This window comes from Cajanus cajan, chromosome 2 (assembly GCF_000230855.2).
Source record: "Cajanus cajan strain Asha chromosome 2, NIPB_CcT2T_4, whole genome shotgun sequence".
In the NCBI taxonomy this organism is placed as follows: domain Eukaryota; kingdom Viridiplantae; phylum Streptophyta; class Magnoliopsida; order Fabales; family Fabaceae; genus Cajanus; species Cajanus cajan.
This window is the reverse complement of record NC_138518.1, coordinates 62522173-62543755: the sequence shown is the minus strand read 5'-3', so window position 1 is coordinate 62543755 and position 21583 is coordinate 62522173. Positions and strand designations below refer to the sequence as shown.

The window sequence follows — 21583 nt, the reverse complement described above, 5'->3', positions numbered from 1 at the left end:
TTATAGTGTGGAACAACATCCTCAGTCTTATCCATCATTTCATACGCACCATGAACAATTCATGTACACACCACCATCAACAACAACTCCAACAGGGGACTTCATGAGCAATCTTTTCGGCGTCGACGTACACACGCCACAAAGTGCATATAATTACATGCAAAGCATGAATTTCCCTTCATTTTCGTCTTATCACTCTGAGGTCGGTGGAAGTGGTTCGTCAAATCCAGTCACCGATACTGTTAATATAGAACATGACGAGGACCAGGTTGAACCACAACAACCACGCATTGGTCGTCGAAACCCAACAAGGAACCGACAACCTCCGAGGTTTGAAACGGGTGGGCATAGACATCATTAAAGTTGGATTGTAATTTCCTGGATTGTAATTCTGTTGCTGTTCTTTTTTATTCGATCTCCTATTTTGTTATTGTATTTTGTTTTTATTTCAAGTTGTTCATCTTAATTAATGTTGTTTTTATTTAAAGTTGTCATTTATCATAATATTTTCTTTTTTAAATATTCTATTTAAAATTAATTTTATTCAATTTTATTCTTTAAATTTAATTTTAAATACATTTTTATAATCTAAAATTAAAATAATAACTAAATTAATTATTTAAAATCTCATTATAATTTTTAAAAAATCTGAATATTAAAAACTGAAAAAGAAAAAAGTTAACAATTCTGAAAAAAAAAATTTAAAAATAAAAAATAAAAAAACAAAAATAGGTAAATAAATTTTTTAAAATTTCATTATAATTTTTTTAAAAATCTAAATTTTATAAACTGAAAAACAAAATAAATAACAAATATAGAAAAAAAATCAAAAAATAAAAGTAATTAATATTTATTTCATTATTTATTTATTTAATAATTATTTCATTATTTATTTTTATTCTAAAAACTTAACTAAACTATTTTAGTTAAAAACACTAAAAATTTTCAAAAAAAAATTAAAATATGAAAATAAGAAAATTAAAAATCTGGAAAAAAAATCAAAAATAACAAAAAAAACAAAAAACATGAACCAAAAACGAAAAAAAAAAACAAAAAACAAAAAAAAAAACAAAAACGAAAAAAAAAAACCAAAAACCAAAAAAAAAAACAAAACAAAATAACGCAGTTGAGAAATCGGTTTCGTATTAACCGATTTCTCACTGCAAATCTTAACATTTGATAAAAATTGAAGGTGAGAAATCGGTTCCCAACCGATTTTTCACCTTAAATAATAAATGGGTCATTTTGATAAATAAAATGAGGGTGAGGTTATTCCGAAAAAAAAATAAAAATTGATATATTAAAAAAAAAGTCTAAATGCTCTAATTCTTCTTTTCTTTCTCTAATTTATAAAACAAACCATAGGAGACTAGGAGAGAGTAAAGGTATAGGTATGCTTTTTTAGTTTTTTCATCTGCACCTTCAATCGTTCCTTTTGTTTCCTTTTAGCCAAACAATGCCTAAAAGACATTTGGGTGAAGTAAAGTATGCTCTTTTTCTGGAGCAAACAAAAGTTGGTTCATAGAAATATTCTCCAACATGGGCAAGCCGCAAAACATTTGTTCAACCTGTACACATGAAGGAAGAATCAATTGCACATATTTTTCTGGAGTGCATCATATATGCGGGTGTTTGGTTAGAGGTTCTAAGGTGGTGGCACGCCCAAGTTCCGTTGCTTGGCCTCTTTGAGTTAAAGCACTTCATTTTAATTTTTGCTCCTTTGAAACATGCCCACCAAACCTCTTTTATTCTTTTGGGTAACCAACATCCAACGATCGAAAGAGTCCTTTTTGGTTCTTCACCTTTTTCAAACCATCTTTACTCTCCTCCTGGTCATGATGCATTGAGTTGCTTAGAGCTCATGTTTCATTCTAGTACTTAATTATACTTCACAGTTGAAACATACTTTCATTCTCTTTTATAAACTCTACCATTCAGCTTAAATTTAGATAAAAGTGTTTTTCATTAGTCAACTCCAATGCACACGTGCATAACGAATTCATTCTACTTTGAAGTCATCTTCCATAGCATTCTCCAATTTCTTTTGAAGAGTGTTAGGGTTAACTCTTACAATTTTCCCCAAATAATCAAATTGGTTATAATATTCAATAGGTAATCCCGAGATTCTGACCCAAACATTGCCCTTATTTCCTTCCAATGCAAAATGTTTTTTTTCCTATCCAATGGGTCTATAGTATATATATACTACTACTACTAAAATCTTATTTATATGTCTCTTTTTTTTCACCACCTATTTTTTTTTGTTAATTTATTTTATAAACTAACATATATATTGCAATACGAGGACAGATGTGAAATATTATTGATAACATTAAAATATAGGTCAAAAGCATATACATGTTCTCCTTGCAAGTAATGGTGTAATATATATATATATATATATATATATATATATATATATATAATAATAATAATAAAATTTTAATTATATTATGTTAGTTATCCAATATTATAAGTAAAAATTGAATGTTGTCACCGTTATTTTTTGGCTTTAAAAATAGAATGACTCAGCTATGGAAATTGGAAAGCTATCCATGAATCAATCATAGCCAAAACTCCTTGTTAAACGAGATAGTATGAAAATGGGACATCTAATTAAATAAAGTATAATTTAAGGTCATTTTGTTTTAATTTGAAAGGACATAAAAGAATATGACCAAGTCATAAAAGCAAGACTTAAAAAAGACAACATTGGATTATCCTCAAGTGAATTCGACTGGTCCTTGTTACATAGTCAACAAAGGCCTCTATTATGTCCACCCAGAGTAGCACCATCAGAAGAAGAAAAACCTTTCCTCGATCGGTGACAATCCCTCGTTTTTGTCACCTTCTAGCAAGCTTGGGAGGATGAAGGCAACAAAAACAATCAAACAAAAAAAAAGTAATAATTAAGCAAAAAAAAAAAAAAAAAAAAAAAAAAGGAAAAATGAACGACTTATTCTCAAACTCGTTCAAGAAATACAGCGACCTGAAGGAACAAGCATACCTGGATGACGTGGAGGCCGGGAAGGAAAGCGTGAACCTAGACAAATTCTTCGAGGACGTCGAGGATGTTAAGGAGGACATGCGGAGCGTGGAGAAGCTCTACAGAAAGCTTCAAGAAGCAAACGAAGAGAGCAAGATCGTGCACAACGCCAAAACCATGAAGGACCTTCGAGCCAGAATGGACAAGGACGTCGAGCAGGTTCTGAAGCGTGTCAAGCTCATCAAAGGCAAGCTAGAGGCGCTGGAGCGGTCCAACGCGGCCAACCGGAGCCTCCCCGGTTGCGGAGCCGGTTCCTCAGCGGACCGGACGCGGACCTCGGTGGTGTCGGGGATGGGGAAGAAGCTGAAGGACATGATGGACGACTTCCAGGGGCTGCGGGCGCGGATGCAGATGGAGTACAAGGAGACGGTGGAGCGCCGCTACTTCACCGTCACGGGGGAGAAGCCCGACGAGGACACCATCGAGAACCTCATTTCGAGTGGCGAGAGCGAGAGCTTCCTGCAGAGGGCGATTCAGGAGCAGGGTCGAGGGCAGATTATGGACACCATTTCGGAGATTCAGGAGCGGCACGACGCCGTGAAGGAGATTGAGAAGAACTTGATTGAGCTGCACCAGGTGTTCTTGGACATGGCGGCGCTGGTGGAGTCGCAGGGGCAGCAGTTGAACAACATCGAGAGCCACGTGGCGCATGCCAGCTCCTTTGTCCGACGTGGCACGGAGCAGCTCCAGGATGCGAGGGAGTATCAGAAGGGGTCCAGGAAGTGGACTTGCTATGCTGTTATTCTCGGCATTGTGCTCCTTGTTGTGCTCTTGTTCCCTCTCTTGAGCTCGCTCTTGCCTCATTTGTTGATGAGGTGAAAATGAACACCATTGCATGCTTATGTTTCTGGATTCCCATAGATTAGAAACACGACAACCTTATATATGTAAATATGTAATAATATAATATATAATAGCACCTTCGCGCAGTTTTGGAATCACTCGGACTGGCCTTTCTTTTAAGATAGGGAAATCAATAACTAATTAAAATTCATTTTTTTTTATTTAAAAATATGTATGCTTTTATGCCTTCATTATTAAAATGGTAAAAAAAAAATCTATTTTTATTTGATATTTTTTGTTTGGGGTCTAGATCTGCTTTGTCAGTTGTCCAACGTATTTTAGTATTTCCATTTTGGACCCGTTTTCAACATGTTTTGAGGGATATAGAGAACTATTTTGATATTGTCAAACACAATTCATTAGGACTCCAAATCGACAAAACCATCAAATTGTCTGATTCCGTTCAAAAATAAGTTCTTGTTTGATTTTTTTTTTAAGAAATCTTCATTTTAATAAAATAAATCTCAAACGTATAGATTTAAGATTTTATTTCATCTGAGACATCATACAAAAGGTGTGATTTATGTCAATAAAATTAGCACCAAAGATAATCATACAAATATGTTAACCAAGGTCATTCCAACTTCTAAGTTTGAACTCTGTCTAGACTCAGTAAGCATTCGAATACTTGGGAAGTAAAGTTTCAAGTCAAAAACTTGGACATCTATTAGAGCTGAAGCTGTTCATGAAGACCCAAGGTGGAGATTTGTAGAATTGAGTAAATCCTCATTAGCTTATTTGTTGTTATTAGATGTTATTGTTGTTTTAGTTAAGTGATAGTTGGAGAAGTCTTGTTTGTTAAGGTAGTTATTTATGTTAATAACTAATATAGGCTTGTTATCTCCTCTTATATAAAGTCTTAGCTAGGTGTTCATAAAGTGATGATACACAAATATAGTGATGCGGTACCTTCGTTGAGGAAGAAGAGATATAAAGTGTGAGATAACAACTCTTGTAAAGTTCTTGTAATCTTTTTCAATAATAAGGCCTAAAAGTATCTTATTGAAGAGTGGATGTAAGATTCAATTCGAACCGCTATAATTTTTTGTGTTCTTCTTTCTAGTTTCATGTTTTTCTATTATGCATTGCACTATTGCATTATTGATTGTTGTTGAACAAAACTTACAAAAATAAATAAACTTTAAAATTTGATCTAGATTTAGTGATGACTAACTTAGAATGTCTTCAACCTAAAAACTTATAGACAAGAAGTGTAAAATATAAGTAATAACACTATTTATATTAAAATTAGTTATTGTTTTATAAAATTTACAAAAATTTAGCAACATTATTAAAATATTACAAAAGCACCAATCTAATACCATTTTAAAAATATTGTCATTTTAATATGTAAAAATATTGTTAAAAGTCTTTAATGACATAAACTTTATCTTATATTTGATAAAAACATTACAAAAATATATTAGCAATATTTTTCTAATATTGTTAAACACACAATTTGTTGTAGTAAATGAATGTCTCTTTACGAGTCATTGTACATAATATTATGACCCAAAGGCAAAAGTCTATAATTTTATGTATAAGTTTTTAGTTTAGAATATAATAAAACAATATCTAACAAATATTTTCTAATGATATTGTTATATTGAGATGTTTAATAATCACCTTTAAAGTCTATGTTGTTGGAGAGTTGAAACACCGAATAACACTTTCATAAGTGGCGAGTAAATCACATAAGGAAAACTTTTTTTTAAGAAAATTAGCAAGATGAAAACTTTCATTAAAACTTGTATAGTTAAAAAGATAAGAGTTTAGGTCATTTAAAAAGTTTATTTAACTTACCAAACAATTTTTTTAAAATAAAATAAAAAATAATTTTTTTTTATTATTATATCAAATTTATTATAATAATATAATAAAATCATATATTAGAATTTTGTGTAGGCTAAAGTAATTAATGCTTACAAAGTTACAATTTGAAAGAGTAAAATGGAAATTCAGTCCATCTGTATGTATTCAGCCTAATTCGGATGTGTATTGTATATTTTTTTTCACCAAAGATATACGCCGACTAAATTGAAGGCTAATTCTTTTCGAGATATAAAAATTAAAATGGGTTTGTGATTTTCTCAACAAAGTTTTTTTTTTCCAATAAAGACAAAAGGGGAAAAATATATTAAAAAATAATAAAAGTGATAAATTATGGGTGATATGATAGAAAAAGAAGTGAGTCAGGAAGAAAATGAAGTAGAAGTGAGATGAAAAAAGATGATAATAATTTTCGTAATTTTGCACGACGCATTCAAGCTTCTATGTTAGGCAGCAAATTAAAGGTTCGATCAACGCCTGTTTAAATGGCATATTGAATGACTGCATTTCTATATGTTGCAGCCATTTTCTATGTCCCAGAAAGCCTCATTTTAACTAAAATGTGCTTTCTATTATCACACATCATGACCATACCCTTGATTTGATTATCTTAATTGGCAAGCATAGCTCATAATTAATGTTCTTGTAAAATGGTAATCAGCTTCTGGCCTTAACATTAGTGTCCTTAAAATGATATATATACGCAACCATTCTATGCATTTAGATACCAATACTTTTAGCTAAGAAAAAGACGGAACAAAACTGCTCGTCACTAACACCTCAAAAAGGTTTTGGTCATCATAGAGAGAATATCTTTTCCTGTAATTATAGTTTAATTTTTGTCTTCTGTTAAAAAAAAATGGATGAAAATACGATTGTATGTTATAAGGGATTAAACTAGTGTCAATTTTTACACACAAGGCAAACAAAATAATGGAGTTAAACTTCAGGGGTAAACTATAACTAACCATGAATCAACAGGTATACCAACTCTTTTTGACTTGCAATTTACCAAACAAATTCTAGGTAACTGTCGCTTTCCTTTTATTATTATATCACGTACACACGATCCAGAAGTTCAGTACTTGATATGAAACACACCACTTTACATTTCATCAATTTATCAGGTCCCATGACTGGGGGTAATAGCCGCGATTTATGGCAGTGTACCATTTCTTATACACCCTATCTTCCACTAGAGCATCATTTGTATCGGTGTATCAGCTATAGTGTATTTTCACGGAAGCATGTTTACTAATATAATCTGTACGTCTATTAGCAATTAAAATCACCGAGAAAAAGAAATCAGAAGGGAAGTATTTAGGATGCTGATAAGATGATCAAAACAAAGACATAGAAGACTAGTAAAAAAACATATTTTTTCCAATTCCAATCAAACATTCCACTTCAGAGATCATTCAGACATTGAATGCCTGGTTTATATGCAAGTTGCAAGGTAATAGAAATATGTTTTTACGGCTAAAATAAATTTAGACCATGATGCCGATGGTTTTCAGTAATTTTGTGCACTTTGAAGTCTACTTTCGTGTAAAGATCATATCAATAATTGCATAACTACACGTTGGAGGCTATGGTGATATATGATATGCATAGGTCCTGCACACTAGAAGCTCTGGTGATATCTGATATACACAGGTCCTGCACACCAGAAGCTCGTGATATGTCTGATATGCATAGGTCCTGCACACCAAAAGCTATTAATTATGTCAATTATATGAAGGATCTACCTCTCTGAGTTATAGACTTATAGATTCCGAATAGTGTTGAAACACATTTATTAATACAAAAAAAGACAAGGACAACCAGCTGTAAACTCGTGTTTCTGTAAGATTTCATCCTTACTCAAACCATCATTTGTAAAATAACCAGGATCCAGCAATAAGAATGTATGAACTGTGACCAAATAGAAAATTCCTTTCCAATCAACAAGATTAATAACCAAAGAAAAGAAAACAGAAAAAAAAAAAAAAAAAAAAAAAAAGAGAGAGAGAGAGAGAGAGAGGAAAGTCTGATTTAATTTACAAGCGCTGGCCACTCAATCATGTGCCAGCATTGGGCAGAGCTGCCATAAAGGAATTGTAAGAAGACTCAAGATCAAAGTGAAGCTGCCGCGCCTGTTGTTCAGTTAACTCATCAGCTGCACCCATCTTGGATAACCTTGCAATCCATTCCTTCATTTTGGTTTTCCCCTCAAAATCAGGTGGCAGGATTGTCAACTTATTGAGTGAAGCATAAAGGTCTGAGAGCAACGGATGCACCTGATCCACAGCCACCATGTTAAGTTTCAAGGAATCCATAGATGTGATAAAATTCTGCACACACTCGGCCACAATAGCAGCAGAGGTGGATGTAGAGGCGGCGGCAGTGGCGCGATGCTCCACGGTAGCAGGCACACCAGACACCACAAGGCGGTTAATTGCTGCTGGGCACTCCATCTTGTAAGTATCTGCAAATCGCTCAATGCTAGGCACGGTGTCTTTAAGCGTGGAAGCTAAGGTTTTGAAATGAGCTATGAGCTTCTGGCACTCTAACTCATATTCCTGTGGTGAGATTATATCTCTAACATAGGCTTTCTCAAGCCTCTCAGTGGCCTTGATAATGGCATAAAGCTCGGCAAAGTTGTCATACATTTCCCTCTCGCGCTTGTCATTCCAGAGCTTAACCTCCATGGTAGTCATGAGTATATGAATACACTATATTCAGATCAGATTACACAGTGGTTCTTGGGATGGAGAAGAGAACGGGACACGCGCAAAGAGAAGGGTCCTTCACTGAAGAAAAAACACAAGACCCAAAACATGGCATGTTAACTTCTGCCAAGATCATAACATCAAAGGGGATCTAACAACTAAAATCACTATTTCATCACACCAACATCAAAATGCAAGCTAAATAAAATTCTCTCATATAACAATAACTAATTCAAGATAGCAAGCTAAACACGGGGTATGCAGTCTGGGTTTCAGAAAGCTTTTTCCCTTCAAATTGGAAATCGAGAACAAACGCGGTTATAATAATAATAGTAGTAACAAAACCATCGAAAGTTCTGAAATTTCCTTCAAATTTCTCAGCAACCAAACAACATGAGACACCAAGGAAGCATAAACATTGACGAAAACAAACGAATCAGCAGACAGGCATAAAAAAAAAAAACCTATGTGAAAATTCAGCCCCAAATCATGAAAACCCCGAATTCCCACAAAATCGTAAGGTGAGAAGCAAGAATCAAGAGAAAAAGCATCAACATGAAAAAGAAAAGAAAAAAAAAATTAGAGGAGAGAGAGAGAGAGGCTTACAAGAACCAAAGACGTTATCGAATGGTGAGAGTGAGGTGCATTGGTTATGGTTTGTGTTAAGAAGGGAATGGATTGCATGAGATGAATCGGGTGCGGTACGGTGCACGGGAAAGAGAGAGAGGGGAGGGGTTGCGTGTGGGCTCCCACATATTATTATTGCTGCACTGCTTACGGCATCGACGTGTAGCAGTTGAAAACCAAACAAGTAATAAGCAAAGCAACGCTCAAATCTCAATGCTGCCTCTCCTCTTTTTCTGATTAATACAATATCTGACTCCATCTCCTTAAAATAAAATAAAATAAAAAATACTAATATTTGACTATTTCCTACACGTTATCTAATATCCCCATGAAATCACCATTTTTCTCTTTTCAATTTCATTATGTTTCAACCTAACCTCACCTAACTATTCTCAATTATTTTCTATACATATAAATAAAATTACTAATGTCATCAAAAAAAATACTCTATACATCAATATTACTAATCTAGATACTCATTTAATCACAAATCATCGATTTTTTTTATTGCAAAAGTTATCATATATAATAAATTTAATAAAATAAATTAAAAGAACTACTTAAAAATCATATGTATAATTATTTATAATTGGTTGATAGTATAAAACAATTGTATGTTCTTAATGTATATAACTGTTAAACTCTAAAAATCATTACATAATTTAATTATTTTTTTTATTCTTATAATTTCATAAATTTTTTTAATTGATGTTATCTACTATTATAAAGACTAAAAAATAATGCTTATGCTTATGAAACTATACAAACTAAAATAAAATAAAAGCGGTATATAAAAAAATTAAAATAGAATATTTTTAATTATAAGGATTAAAAAAATAAAATTTATAAAATTATAGTTACTGAAAATATAACTAAAACTAATTTAAAAATAGAACTCATACATTTTGTATTGCATGTTTACATTTTAGATACCTCATACCCTACACAGCTACACTAGCATGAATACTAAATTGGGATCTCCTTAACAAAAAAAATCAACTATTCAATCGTAGAAGTCCCTCCAACAATTTGATGATTTCACAATTAAGATTAATATTATTGTGCATTATTGCTTAGTGACAAGACACTGTCAACTTCATCTATTTGGATTTGTAGCTCGTAATTAAGACACCAAACTCACTTCATACTTTAAAGCTAGCTAGATTTTAATAGAAGTTAAAGAATGACAAATATTTTCTTGTTACACGTTTTGTTTGTAATACATAAAATTTTGTCTCTAAACACATTCATAATCTCCCGGGTGGTGCTTTAATTGCTTTTAATCTCGGCTGCAATTTTTCTTTCTTAGTTATTATCCAAGGACTATCATCATCTTTATATACTTTTTATTATTATTGATTTAGCACAAATATAAAAAAAATGTAATTATTTTACATATAAAAAAAATGCCTTTTTTAATTTCTCCGGTCTGTCTTCTTCTAAAATGGACGGACTTGAGAAGTTGCTATAAGAAAAGTGAGAGATTGGAGTTTTAGCCTCACATTTTACATATGACTTTGATAATTTAATTTTTGTAAAATTACAAATCATGAAAATGTAATCCAATAACAAATAAACATTGTTTAGAGTGGAATTAAAACATTCAAAGAAGTCAAGAACAATGGATACGTAAATGCCTCTTGGTATTTCATATCTTTCACGACTTTCTTTAGCTTTGTTATTAAAAATTTATGAAAGGCATGATATACAGTTTTTGTTTGTATACTTATTTCAAACAAAAGTTTAGCAGGAATTGTTTTATGAAATATTGTGATAATGAGTTATTTGAATCATAATAACAAATAGTGAACATGAGTGAATAAAAGTGGTGATATCAATAATGAGGTGAAACATAGAGTAATTTTTTTTTATATATAGAATTTTTTAGTTGTTGGGTATTGGAAGATATTTAGGCCTATGATTAGAAGAAAGAAGAAACTTGTGTTTAACTATTTAAAAGATAAGATTTTGCAGAATATTAACAATTAATTGAGTAAGCATCTTTTAAGGGGAGGAAGAGAAGTTCATGTTAAGGCTATGACTAAAATAATATCAACTTATTGCATGAGTATTTTTCTGTTACCCACTTCTCTAAGTGAATAGATTCAAAAGATGATTAATTAATTCATTTTGGTGGGGCAGCTACACAAGAACGGAGAGAGATATAAATTGGTTGAGCTAGGATCAATCGATAGTTTGTGAGGAAAATGGTGGTATAGGTTTCCACCATCTTTATGGCTTCAATTTAGCCACATGCTATGGAAGCAAGCGTGGAAGCTAGCTTTGGACCAGATGCTCTAGTATCCAGAGTCTTCAAAGTCAAATATTACCCAAGAGGGGGTCTTCTTGGAGGCCAAATTAGGCCATATTAATCCAAGCTTCATTTGACGTAGTATTCATGCAACCCAGGTATTGGTTAGAGAAGGTTTGAGGTAGCATGTTGGTTGGGGTCGAAGTATAAACATTTGGAGGAATATTCGTGATTAAGAATGTTGGGCAACTATTTTGTTCACAATTTACCACCAGTCGATATGGAAGAAATGTGTGTAGCATATCTGATTCAAGGTGAACATATCAGTTGGAACGATAACCTTATACATAGTATATTGTAGAACAGGGATTGTGAAGAGATTCTTAAAATTCCTCTTTGTCAAGATGCTGAAAATGATCCTGTAATGTGGTCCTTAAGCAAAGATTGGAGCTACTTTGTCAAGTCAGCATATTTTTTATGTCATGGAATGTATTGTTAATCTCTCACAAGTTAAGGTGCCAAGTAATTGGAAGGTTTTATGGAAGCTTCAAGTGCCTAACAAGGTTCACGTGTTTCTGTGGCAACTTATGTGGGATTACTTTCCAACCCATCATAGTTTGCAATCTAAGGGAGTGCAATGCCCTATTAGTTGTAGTTTATGTGTTGGTAACATAGAGAACGCTCAGGTTGTTTAGTGAGTTGCTTAAAAGTTCACATGTACCGGGTACACAATACAAGAAAAATGCTAATTAATGAAGGTTGAAACTCATTAATAAAAAAGAATATTCATTGTAAATAGAGGATTTTTTTACGATAAATAATAAATGCAATTCTGCCAAAAACATGGACATTAGAAAAAAAAATTATCAAAAATTTTTTACAACTATTTTTGTGAAAAAATATCCTATCTATAATTTTTGACAAAACGCAATCTAAGGGAGTGCAATGTCCTAGTAGTTGTAGTTTATGTATTGGTAACAGAAAACGCTCAGATGTTGTTTCATGAGTTGCCTAGAACTTCACAAGTAAATATATTAATTATCAACTGTTGTAATCTTGATAACAAGAAATATTCGTTAAAAATAATGAATTTTTAACGGATATGTGACAGACGCAATTCTGTAAATAAAAAAAATGGACATTTAAACAAAAATTGTCAATTTTTTTTTATATATTTTTGTGAAAAATATCTATCCATAATTTTTGATAGATATATTTATAAAAAATTACTAATTAAATTTATGTCAAAAAGTAATGGTTGCTTATTAACAACAAATACTCTATCAATAAAATGCACCATGTTTTCAATAGAGATATTTGTCAGTAATACATTTATCGATAATGACAAAATAAATTATTGTAATAAACTCATCGGTAAGTAATAAGAAAATTATCAATGAAAATTTCATTGATATAATTTGAATTTCTTTATGAGTTTATGACACATAAATTCGTTGATAATTTTCTTTTTTAATTTTTTGTATTTTATAAATTTATTAATTTAATCATTATACATTATTACAACCTGATCAACAATATTATATATATAAAAGAAACTTCCTCAATATAAATTTAAAAGAACATGCTTATAATTATTATAATAATCAATTATACATATTTATCAAAATTGGTAGATATTTAAATTTTTTTTATTAATATGTTTCATTTAATTTGTTAGAAATCTTAAATAATTGATTCATGTATGTTTATTAATTTTAATCATCTTATTATTACTCATAAAATATTAAACATTTTTTATGAATGTCAACAAATATTTCATTCGAAAACTATGAAATTTTTTGACACAACATTATTCATTACTAAAATTTTGTCAAAAAAAATTAGATTCAAACATTTGTCAGGAATATCCATAAAAAATTTCTTATTAGGTTAATCTAGTGTTTTAAAACTCGGTTTGAACTGGTCAAACCGAAAATCGGTCGAACTGAAAACCGGTGGTTTGACCAATCCGAACCATTGATCAAACCGGATGTGCAACTGACTCGGTATAACTCGATGTGACCCGGTTAAAATCTCGGTTGAACCATTGACTCGCGAGTTTCATGACCCAAATCGGGTCATCACTTTTATATATAAAAAAAAAGTTTAAACGACGTCATTTTTTATTTTAAAAAATTTAAGATTAGAATAAAAACTTCAATGCTGGGATTCACAACTTCGTAGAAATCTTCATGCTGCTAGTTATTGGTTGAATCCGGCTTGTAGATTTAATGATGAAGAATTCGAATAACATTTGTCCACAACATCTGGCCTTTTAGATGTGATTGAAAAGTATTCCCACGGAGATCCTGAGCTACGAAACAAATTGACTACTGAGATGAGAATATATAAAGATGCTGAGTTGGATTTTGGAAGGCAATCTGCTTTGTATGAAAGAAATACAGTTATGCCAGGTAACTTTCATAACTTGTGACTTTGTGATCCTTAATGTTTATTTAAGTTTAATACATATACTAATTTATTTCATGCAATATTCTAGATCAATGGTGGTAATCTTATGGTTGTGGTGTGCTAAATCTACAAAAGTTAGCTATCCGTGTTTTAAGTCAAACTTGTAGTGCTTCGGGTTGTGAACGTAATTAGAGTGTATTTGAGCATATTCATTCAAAGAAAAAAAATAGGTTGAAGCATTAAAAGCTTAATGATCTAGTTTTTGTTTGTTACAACTTGAGGTTACAACATAGGTATTATTATGTTTTTATTTATTTATTTTTGTATACTTTTATTTCTAAATACATGTGCTTAGATTTAAATACATTACATATTTACATGTGCTTAGGAAAAAGAGACATCAAAGTTATGATCTTATTAATCTTAAAACGCTTGATGACCATTCTAATTGGGTAATGGAGGATTCTCCACCATTTTTAACCAATGAAGAGGTGGATGCATTACGTAATGACCTTGCAAATATGACCATCCAACCAATTTCAAGTGATATTGGTATTTTTTTTATATTGTTATTTCATTATTTTGTATTTGTTATCACTAAATTTGTATTTGTAATTACTAACTTATTTCTAAATTATTGTCATAGATCAATTAAATTTGGATGAGGATGATGATGATAATGCACAAGCACAAGATGATACTATGAAAAACATGAATTTAAATGAAAACAATATTGATGAAGTTATTGGAGAAGGATTTGAGGTTTTTGATGAAGGAGTGGCGGCCATAACTTTTACTCCTTGGACATAAATACTTTATATAGATTTGTTTAAATCTTGTAGTTCAATTATGTTTAAATGTTATTTGTAGTTTTGACTTGTTATATGTTTGAACTTACAAGTCAGCTTGAAACTTCTGTGTGTTTTACTTTTTTGAAACTCATATTAGAACTTGTTTTATTTGCTTAAAATTCATGAATGACATTATAAAATTATGTTAAAATGTGTTTATAATTTTTTTTGAGTTTCTTTAAGATATGATGTAATTTTTTTTTTTTGAAATTTATAAGTATGAAATATGTATAACATAAATATTTTTAAATTTTTTTTAATGGAAACCGGGTCATGCGGTTTAATAGGTGACCCACCGGTCTAATCTCTGACTCATTGACCCAGTACCTTACCGATTTAATGACCAGATCATTTTTTAAAACACTAGATTAATTTCTTTGTGATTGACAAATATGGGTGGCATCCAAATCTAACAATAGATTCACAAATATATCTTAATTGATATATTTTTTTTCATAATAAATGTTATCATAGGTTTTTTTTCATAAATTGATAAAAGATAATAAATAAATAAAAAATACTAATTTTACAAAACATGAGAGATGATACTTATTTTAAACTTTTTTCTTTTTAACGGAGTACTGGAACAGTAGTTTTTTTTTTTTTTTTTTTTTTTTAAGGATTACCACCTTTAAATCATACTTATCCAGATTTTTTTTTATTAATATTTAAGTGTATGGTCATTGAGCTCAAAATATAATTAAGCAAAAGAAAAGAATAAAAAAAAAATTTAACTGGGCGAAACATGTTTTATCATGTAAAAGAATTTGACACTGGTCTTGATCTTACAGGTTAAACCCAATGAGCGTTTCATTCTTTCCGGTTATGGTAGAGTAATTTGAATCGTGGTGACTCCCATGACACCTTGTCTTTTGATAAATGACACTTTAGGAAGTTACTTGTTACTTGGGTTTTGGGTATTTAGGAATCTTAGGCTTAGCAAATTAGGAGAAAAATCATTTGTACAACATGTATAATCGGAGAGTGATAGTGTTGTTTCTTTTGTTGCTGATTCCACTGCCAACTGTTCTGGGTTGGGGAAAGGAGGGTCATTATGCCATCTGTAAGATATCACAGGTAAGGTAACCATACCACACTACTCGTTCCCTTTGCATCTCTTTCTATATTCATTATCAATATCTCAATTATTCATAATTTGGTCTAAATATTAATAGATGGGACAGTTAAGTGTACAACATGCCATGATCTATAAACTATGAGTATTGATGCTTAAATGAAGGGCCAGATAGAATTTTAGGTAGTATAACCTGTTTTGGGGTTTTTCTATATGTTTATCCTGAGACTGCAGTGCTGATAAAATTTTCTTGGATGTTTCAAATTCTAGGGTTATCTTAGTGAAGATGCTTTATTTGCTGTCAAACAACTGCTTCCAGATTCTGCTGAAGGTGATCTTGCTGCAGTTTGCTCTTGGGCTGATCAGGTTCGCTTCCATTATCGTTGGAGTAGTGCTTTACATTATGCTGACACTCCCGATTTCAAGTGTAACTATGAATACTGCAGTGAGTTGGTTTGGCCCTTTGGTTCATTGGTCTGGATGAAATTGTTGTGTATTTTGATTGCTCAATGGTCACGCGTTTTTCAAGTTACTATGATGTGTTTCTCCTGATTCTTATAGGAGACTGCCATGATTCTTACAAACGTAAAGATAGGTGTGTTACCGGAGCAATACAAAATTATACAATGCAACTTAAATCAGCTGATGTAGCAGGCACTTCATCTGAATTAAACTTAAACTGTATGCATTCAAAGAGTATACTCTTAACTTGCTAGTGGATAGGTCCTTTAATTTACTGTTCTGATTCTGCCTTTATCAATTACAGATAATTTTACTGAGGCACTTATGTTCTTGGCACATTTTGTTGGGGATGTTCATCAGGTTTGTTCTCTGTAATTCCTGTTTAAAATCTTATAAAAAGACACGTGATTATTGCTTCAAAAAGTAAATATGATTTTTAAATCTTTTGTCCTTGATCTGCATGAGTGGAAAACTATAGTTTGAGTTTACCTATGGGTAGGTAAGTTGAGAAATGAGAACTTGAAAGTTTAAAGCAGGCATAGGTGGGAATGAGTCATGATATTATTCCTTACATGCTATGTGAAAACAATCACACAGTTCAATGTGTTTCTTTCTTTTCCAAACTTGTGCTTTAAAGGATTTGTTTTCTATTCCGATTTTTTCCGTTGCAGCCCCTACATGTGGGTTTCACTGGAGACCTAGGTGGAAACTCAATAGCAGTTCGTTGGTACAGAAGGAAAACAAATCTTCATTATGTAAGTGTTCTAGAATCAAATTCTATGATTGTTGATGACTTTGATGCAGGCTGATTGCCTGCTGTTAATTGTATTAGGCATTTTTTTTCTCCCATTGTTTGCATTGTTTGGGATTGACTAAAATTTTTCTTTTTTTTCATATTCTTTTATCAAGGAATCATATTTTTCTAAAAGCTTTTTTTTTCCTGTATTGGAGCTCTATATGATTATTGATTACGCATGCTGTTGCTTTCTTGATTGTTGTGGGAAAACAGGTTATATAGGCAAAGAGAAGATTTAGTATCTCTATCACTTCTTTTTTTTTTTTAAAAAAAGGAATGAATTTTAATTTTAATTCTATTTATGCATGCAGTTTGCACTGGTTCTTATTTCCTACATGTTACCAGGCGTTGAACTATTAATTGGTTAGGTGGTTTGTTAGTTGGTAGTTGCTGCTTCAATAAGCTCTATACATATATCACTCATTTGTATCTTTTTCATACCAATCAATACAACGACACACTTATATTGAAAGTCCTTCCTTATACTTTGAGGTTTATGATTTTTGGCCTCATCAACTTGAGCTCACTTGCATCTCCTTTCAAAATTCCGATACCACAGTTAGCATTTGATGCCAAATTTAAAGAAACCTATTTGTATTCTCTCATGCTGTAGGTAAAAGATGCACCTACTCTTGAAATTACTTCGTAATGACATTGTCACTAAGATGTTCTACGTATTCATGCAATCTATCATAATGCATTAAATTGAATAAATCCAGTGATTTTGTTTTGGTACAGGTATGGGATGACATGATTATTCAGTCAGCTGTAAAAACATTTTATGATTCAGATCTTTCTATTATGATTCAAGCTATTCAAAGGAATATTACAGTGAGTTTTATTTAAATGATGAAGATACCTAGCATAGATAATTGCTTGGTCTTGTGATATAAATACATATAGGCGCAAGAGGCTGACTATTATTTTTACTCACTTTCTGTAGGATAATTGGTCAAATGATGTATCAACTTGGGAACATTGTGCACACAACTACACAGCCTGTCCAGATCGGTAGAAGCATAATACATTTCCTGTCTCACCATTTTATCATTTTACTCTCTAGTTTTGTATGAGTGGTTTGCTTAAACTGGTTACACTTTTCTTTTCTTGGTAGTCAATATTTTTATGTATATTGGCAGATTTATATTCATTTCTTGTGCCTCATTGTCATAATTCTGCACCTTGAAAACCTTGTGAATTGTTGAAGTTGAAATACTTATCTTAAACAATCACAACAATAATTGGTCCCTGTAGCCTATCTCATCTAGTGGGATAAGGTTGTCATTGTTATTGTTGTATATTTAGATAGGCAGGGGCTCCCCTTGTTTTGCGATATTATCATATTACTATTAACTACAATACTTTTTGCATACAAGTGACATATAGAAATTGCACATCATGATTTGATTGGTTACAACTTACAATTCAGGTATGCTTCTGAAAGCATTAGCTTAGCATGCAAATTTGCCTACAGGAATGCTACACCAGGAAGCACTTTGGAAGGTATTTCCTATTTTCTCATCTATAAATAAAATATTAGAGGAACTCCATAATCTTCAGCTAAAGATTTCCGGTGTGTTTGCATTTATGTCTTGATGTGATTTTTCATATCCAATTTGAAGCGATAAATATCAGCTTCCACGTAAATCAGACATTTGGACATGGAGAGAGAAGAAGAAATTGTGTTACGAAATTGATACCAAACACACACTTCCTCTTCCCCTTCTATTATGGGTGGTGTTGTTTTTTGAGCCTCTTTGTTTCCCTTAGCTTTGAGTTTCATTGTTTGATATGAAGAGGCCGAAGGGACTTTTTCCCCTTTTGAGTAAATATATTTCTTTTTGTTTGTCTGTTGTGTTCTTATTCTACTTTAGGAGGATTGTTGGTCCCAATGCATTACATTATTTTTCTTCTACTGAATAATAATAAAAATAAACTCCATAATGTGTATCACATTTTTCTCTGTACCTGAGCATGACCCATACAATGCACCAAACTATTCAACATTAGATGATTGCCACCCCTGTACACTTCTTTATTTGGTTTCGTAATATCTAAAGGATAATCCCTCATTCTTTGTTATTATATTCAATAATGTAGACGAGTACTTCCTTTCTCGGTTGCCTATTGTGGAGAAAAGGCTGGCTCAAGGTGGTGTGCGACTTGCAGCCATCCTCAACCGTATTTTTACTTCCAAAACCAGAATCGCTCAAGCTTGAACACACATCATCAGGGGATCATTCATGGTAAACATAGCTGTCACTTGGGCGTGTACAAATTGTTAACTCTTCTAATATAAAGTAGCACAATTATTGTTCTTGACTTGTGTATGTGCCTATTCATTAAGCCTTGTGTAAAGGACAACGTACTTGATTTGGACTAGGCACTAGGCACTAGGCATGTGAAACTGCCAAAGCATTACGCTGTCACTGATACACTCACAGGGTCCCTACCGGTGATGTCATTAATGGTCTCAAAAAGATTAGGGATCATGGATTGGATAGTTCATGGGTCAGACCCATTTATTTATATTAAGTAATGAAATTAATTTCGGATCATTGTAGAAGCTACCATTCTGTATCTATTGGAGGTGGAAATCTTGTTTCACCAATCTTATTGTATATTCAATTGTTTACAAAAAAAGGATCAACATAGGTCAATGCCTCTACATGGAACCATTGATACTTTTACTCCATAAGCAGAAAAAAAAAATGCAATATGAACATGATGAAAAGCTAGTCTGCAAAGTCATCAACAATTCTCCTCAGGTTGTTGTTTTTTGCTGCACTTTTTTTTCCCTAGTAAAAGTATATAAACACATGCATAGTACACTCACTGAATTGACATTTTTCATTTTTTTATTTTATTTTATCTTTTCCTGTGATTGAAAATGACACTTAGTTGAAATATATAAACATCACGACATTGGCGACCCTTTCACTGCTTGTATGTCTCTTCTCTCTAATTTCTGTCTTTGCTTCTTTTTTCCTCGATACGAACCAGTATTTGCTTCTCACTTTGATAATTTATTCTATTTAAATTATAGATTTGCTTAAATAATTTTGTTTTGACGTTGTATAAATGGAATATCCTTTCCGAAAGAAATAATTGGTGGAATTGGATGAGAAAGATGTGATGAGTGCGAAGTTCACCTGACATGGATTCAATCTGAGTATTGAGTTTCATAAATTTCGGAACCTCAATCCATTAGTAAAAATAAATTTCAGAAACAAAGTTCTTGGACATGTAGCAATTACTATAATTAAATCCTCAAATTTACTTTCCAAACAAGTAAGGTTAATTTAATAATAAAAAAATAAATAAAGGAGTGTCTAATAAGGAGATGGGGCAAAGTGCAAATAGCAATTCCCTTCAACGATTTCATTGCTACCCATTTGTGATGATACTATCTTTTTTCGGTGAATGTATAGTCCATGTCATCAACTAAACGAACAATCAACTACAATAATTGTTTAAAAGAGGAGTAATTTTAGAGGAATAATTAAAAACAAATGAGGATGTGATCGGTAATATAAGAGTTTTTCACCTAAATTTCTTAAGTTTTATTAATATAAAGATAAAGATACACAAAAAAAAAAAATTACGAAAAAAGTTAAGGATTTGTGAATGGATGATACTACAAAATAATTTTACATTATCAATGTATTTTTTTTCTTCTCATTTTTAAAATGATAAAAGTTAGTAACATTTTTTTTTTGATGAACCAAAGTATCTCTGCCCAAAGTTAAAGACCACTAATCATGTCATATGTTTTTGGTGAAAGTGAGTGACAAATGTAATGATAATAATAACGTGCTATAAAAAATATAACAAAAAAAAGTTACATTTAAAAATAAAAGTCTAACACTCGGCCTTTAATTGTCAACATAGAATGTATTATTTACATTGACTTTTAAAAAAAAACATTTTTTTTACTCGATTTGTATTAACCTTTATTACATATGCTATTGACAAGTCTTTCTACAATGAATTATACTATAGACTACAGACAGAAGAAAACAACACCAAAAACAGTCACAAAATAGTCCATTTTATCTCCACGAAGTCTATATCTCTCATTCTCTTGCACATTCCCTTGGGCCTGAAAGCCCAATAGGCGCCTGCACATATTTTGGCAAAAGAAAACAAAAAATGTTTCCGCAATAACAGGAGGTTCAGGAAGATTTAGGATGTGTTTGTTAAGTAACTGAAAAACAACTCACCACTCTTTGGCTTTTCTACATTGAAAAGTAGAAAAAGTCCTTTGAAGACGCACTTAGATTTGAGGGCAGAACGCATTTCATTTGACACGCAAGCACTGACGTATGATTTTCAACCGTTGATCAAATCAAAGTTCAACACTGCGTCGCCACCAAAGTTATATTTGAACATCTGCGGGTTAGTTATAAGCAACTCCCTGTGTTACATCATTGCTAAATCAGCTATGGCCTATTTTATGGGTTACTTAAATTTTAACAAAGCTGTTTTTACAAACAACTCTGTTAAAATTTAAACAACTCATAAAGTTAATCAGAACTGATGTGACAGTGATATGACACAAGGGGTTGCTCGGAGATGCTCTTATACTGCATCTTCTTCGACTTTGACCACTAGAGTCAATGAGTCATGGAGCACGTTACAAGTTGTCTCATTGAAATGGAAGTTTCCAAATATGGTAA

At 31.9% G+C, this 21583-nt stretch overlaps 2 protein-coding genes and 1 pseudogene across 2 annotated transcripts; 2 read left to right on the top strand and 1 right to left on the bottom strand.

Annotated features, from left to right (window-relative positions):
* The first annotated feature begins 2708 nt into the window (after positions 1 to 2708).
* On the top strand, positions 2709 to 3987 carry LOC109804686 (syntaxin-124 pseudogene; annotated as a pseudogene).
* A 3647-nt stretch (positions 3988 to 7634) lies between these two features.
* Positions 7635 to 9196, bottom strand: LOC109805110 (vacuolar protein sorting-associated protein 28 homolog 2). The gene is made up of 2 exons (XM_020367086.3): positions 9037 to 9196; positions 7635 to 8511 (listed from the first exon to the last, which is right to left on the bottom strand). The coding sequence occupies exon 2, from the start codon at positions 8416 to 8418 to the stop codon at positions 7780 to 7782; it is 639 nt and encodes a 212-aa protein (XP_020222675.1). The 5' UTR covers positions 8419 to 8511; positions 9037 to 9196; the 3' UTR covers positions 7635 to 7779.
* Positions 9197 to 15319: 6123 nt separating this feature from the next.
* LOC109805109 (endonuclease 4) lies at positions 15320 to 19462 on the top strand. The gene is made up of 9 exons (XM_020367085.3): positions 15320 to 15648; positions 15917 to 16091; positions 16208 to 16327; positions 16413 to 16468; positions 16780 to 16863; positions 17643 to 17735; positions 17848 to 17915; positions 18334 to 18407; positions 19005 to 19462. The coding sequence occupies exons 1-9, from the start codon at positions 15541 to 15543 to the stop codon at positions 19121 to 19123; spliced, it is 897 nt and encodes a 298-aa protein (XP_020222674.1). The 5' UTR covers positions 15320 to 15540; the 3' UTR covers positions 19124 to 19462.
* The last annotated feature ends 2121 nt before the right edge of the window (positions 19463 to 21583 follow it).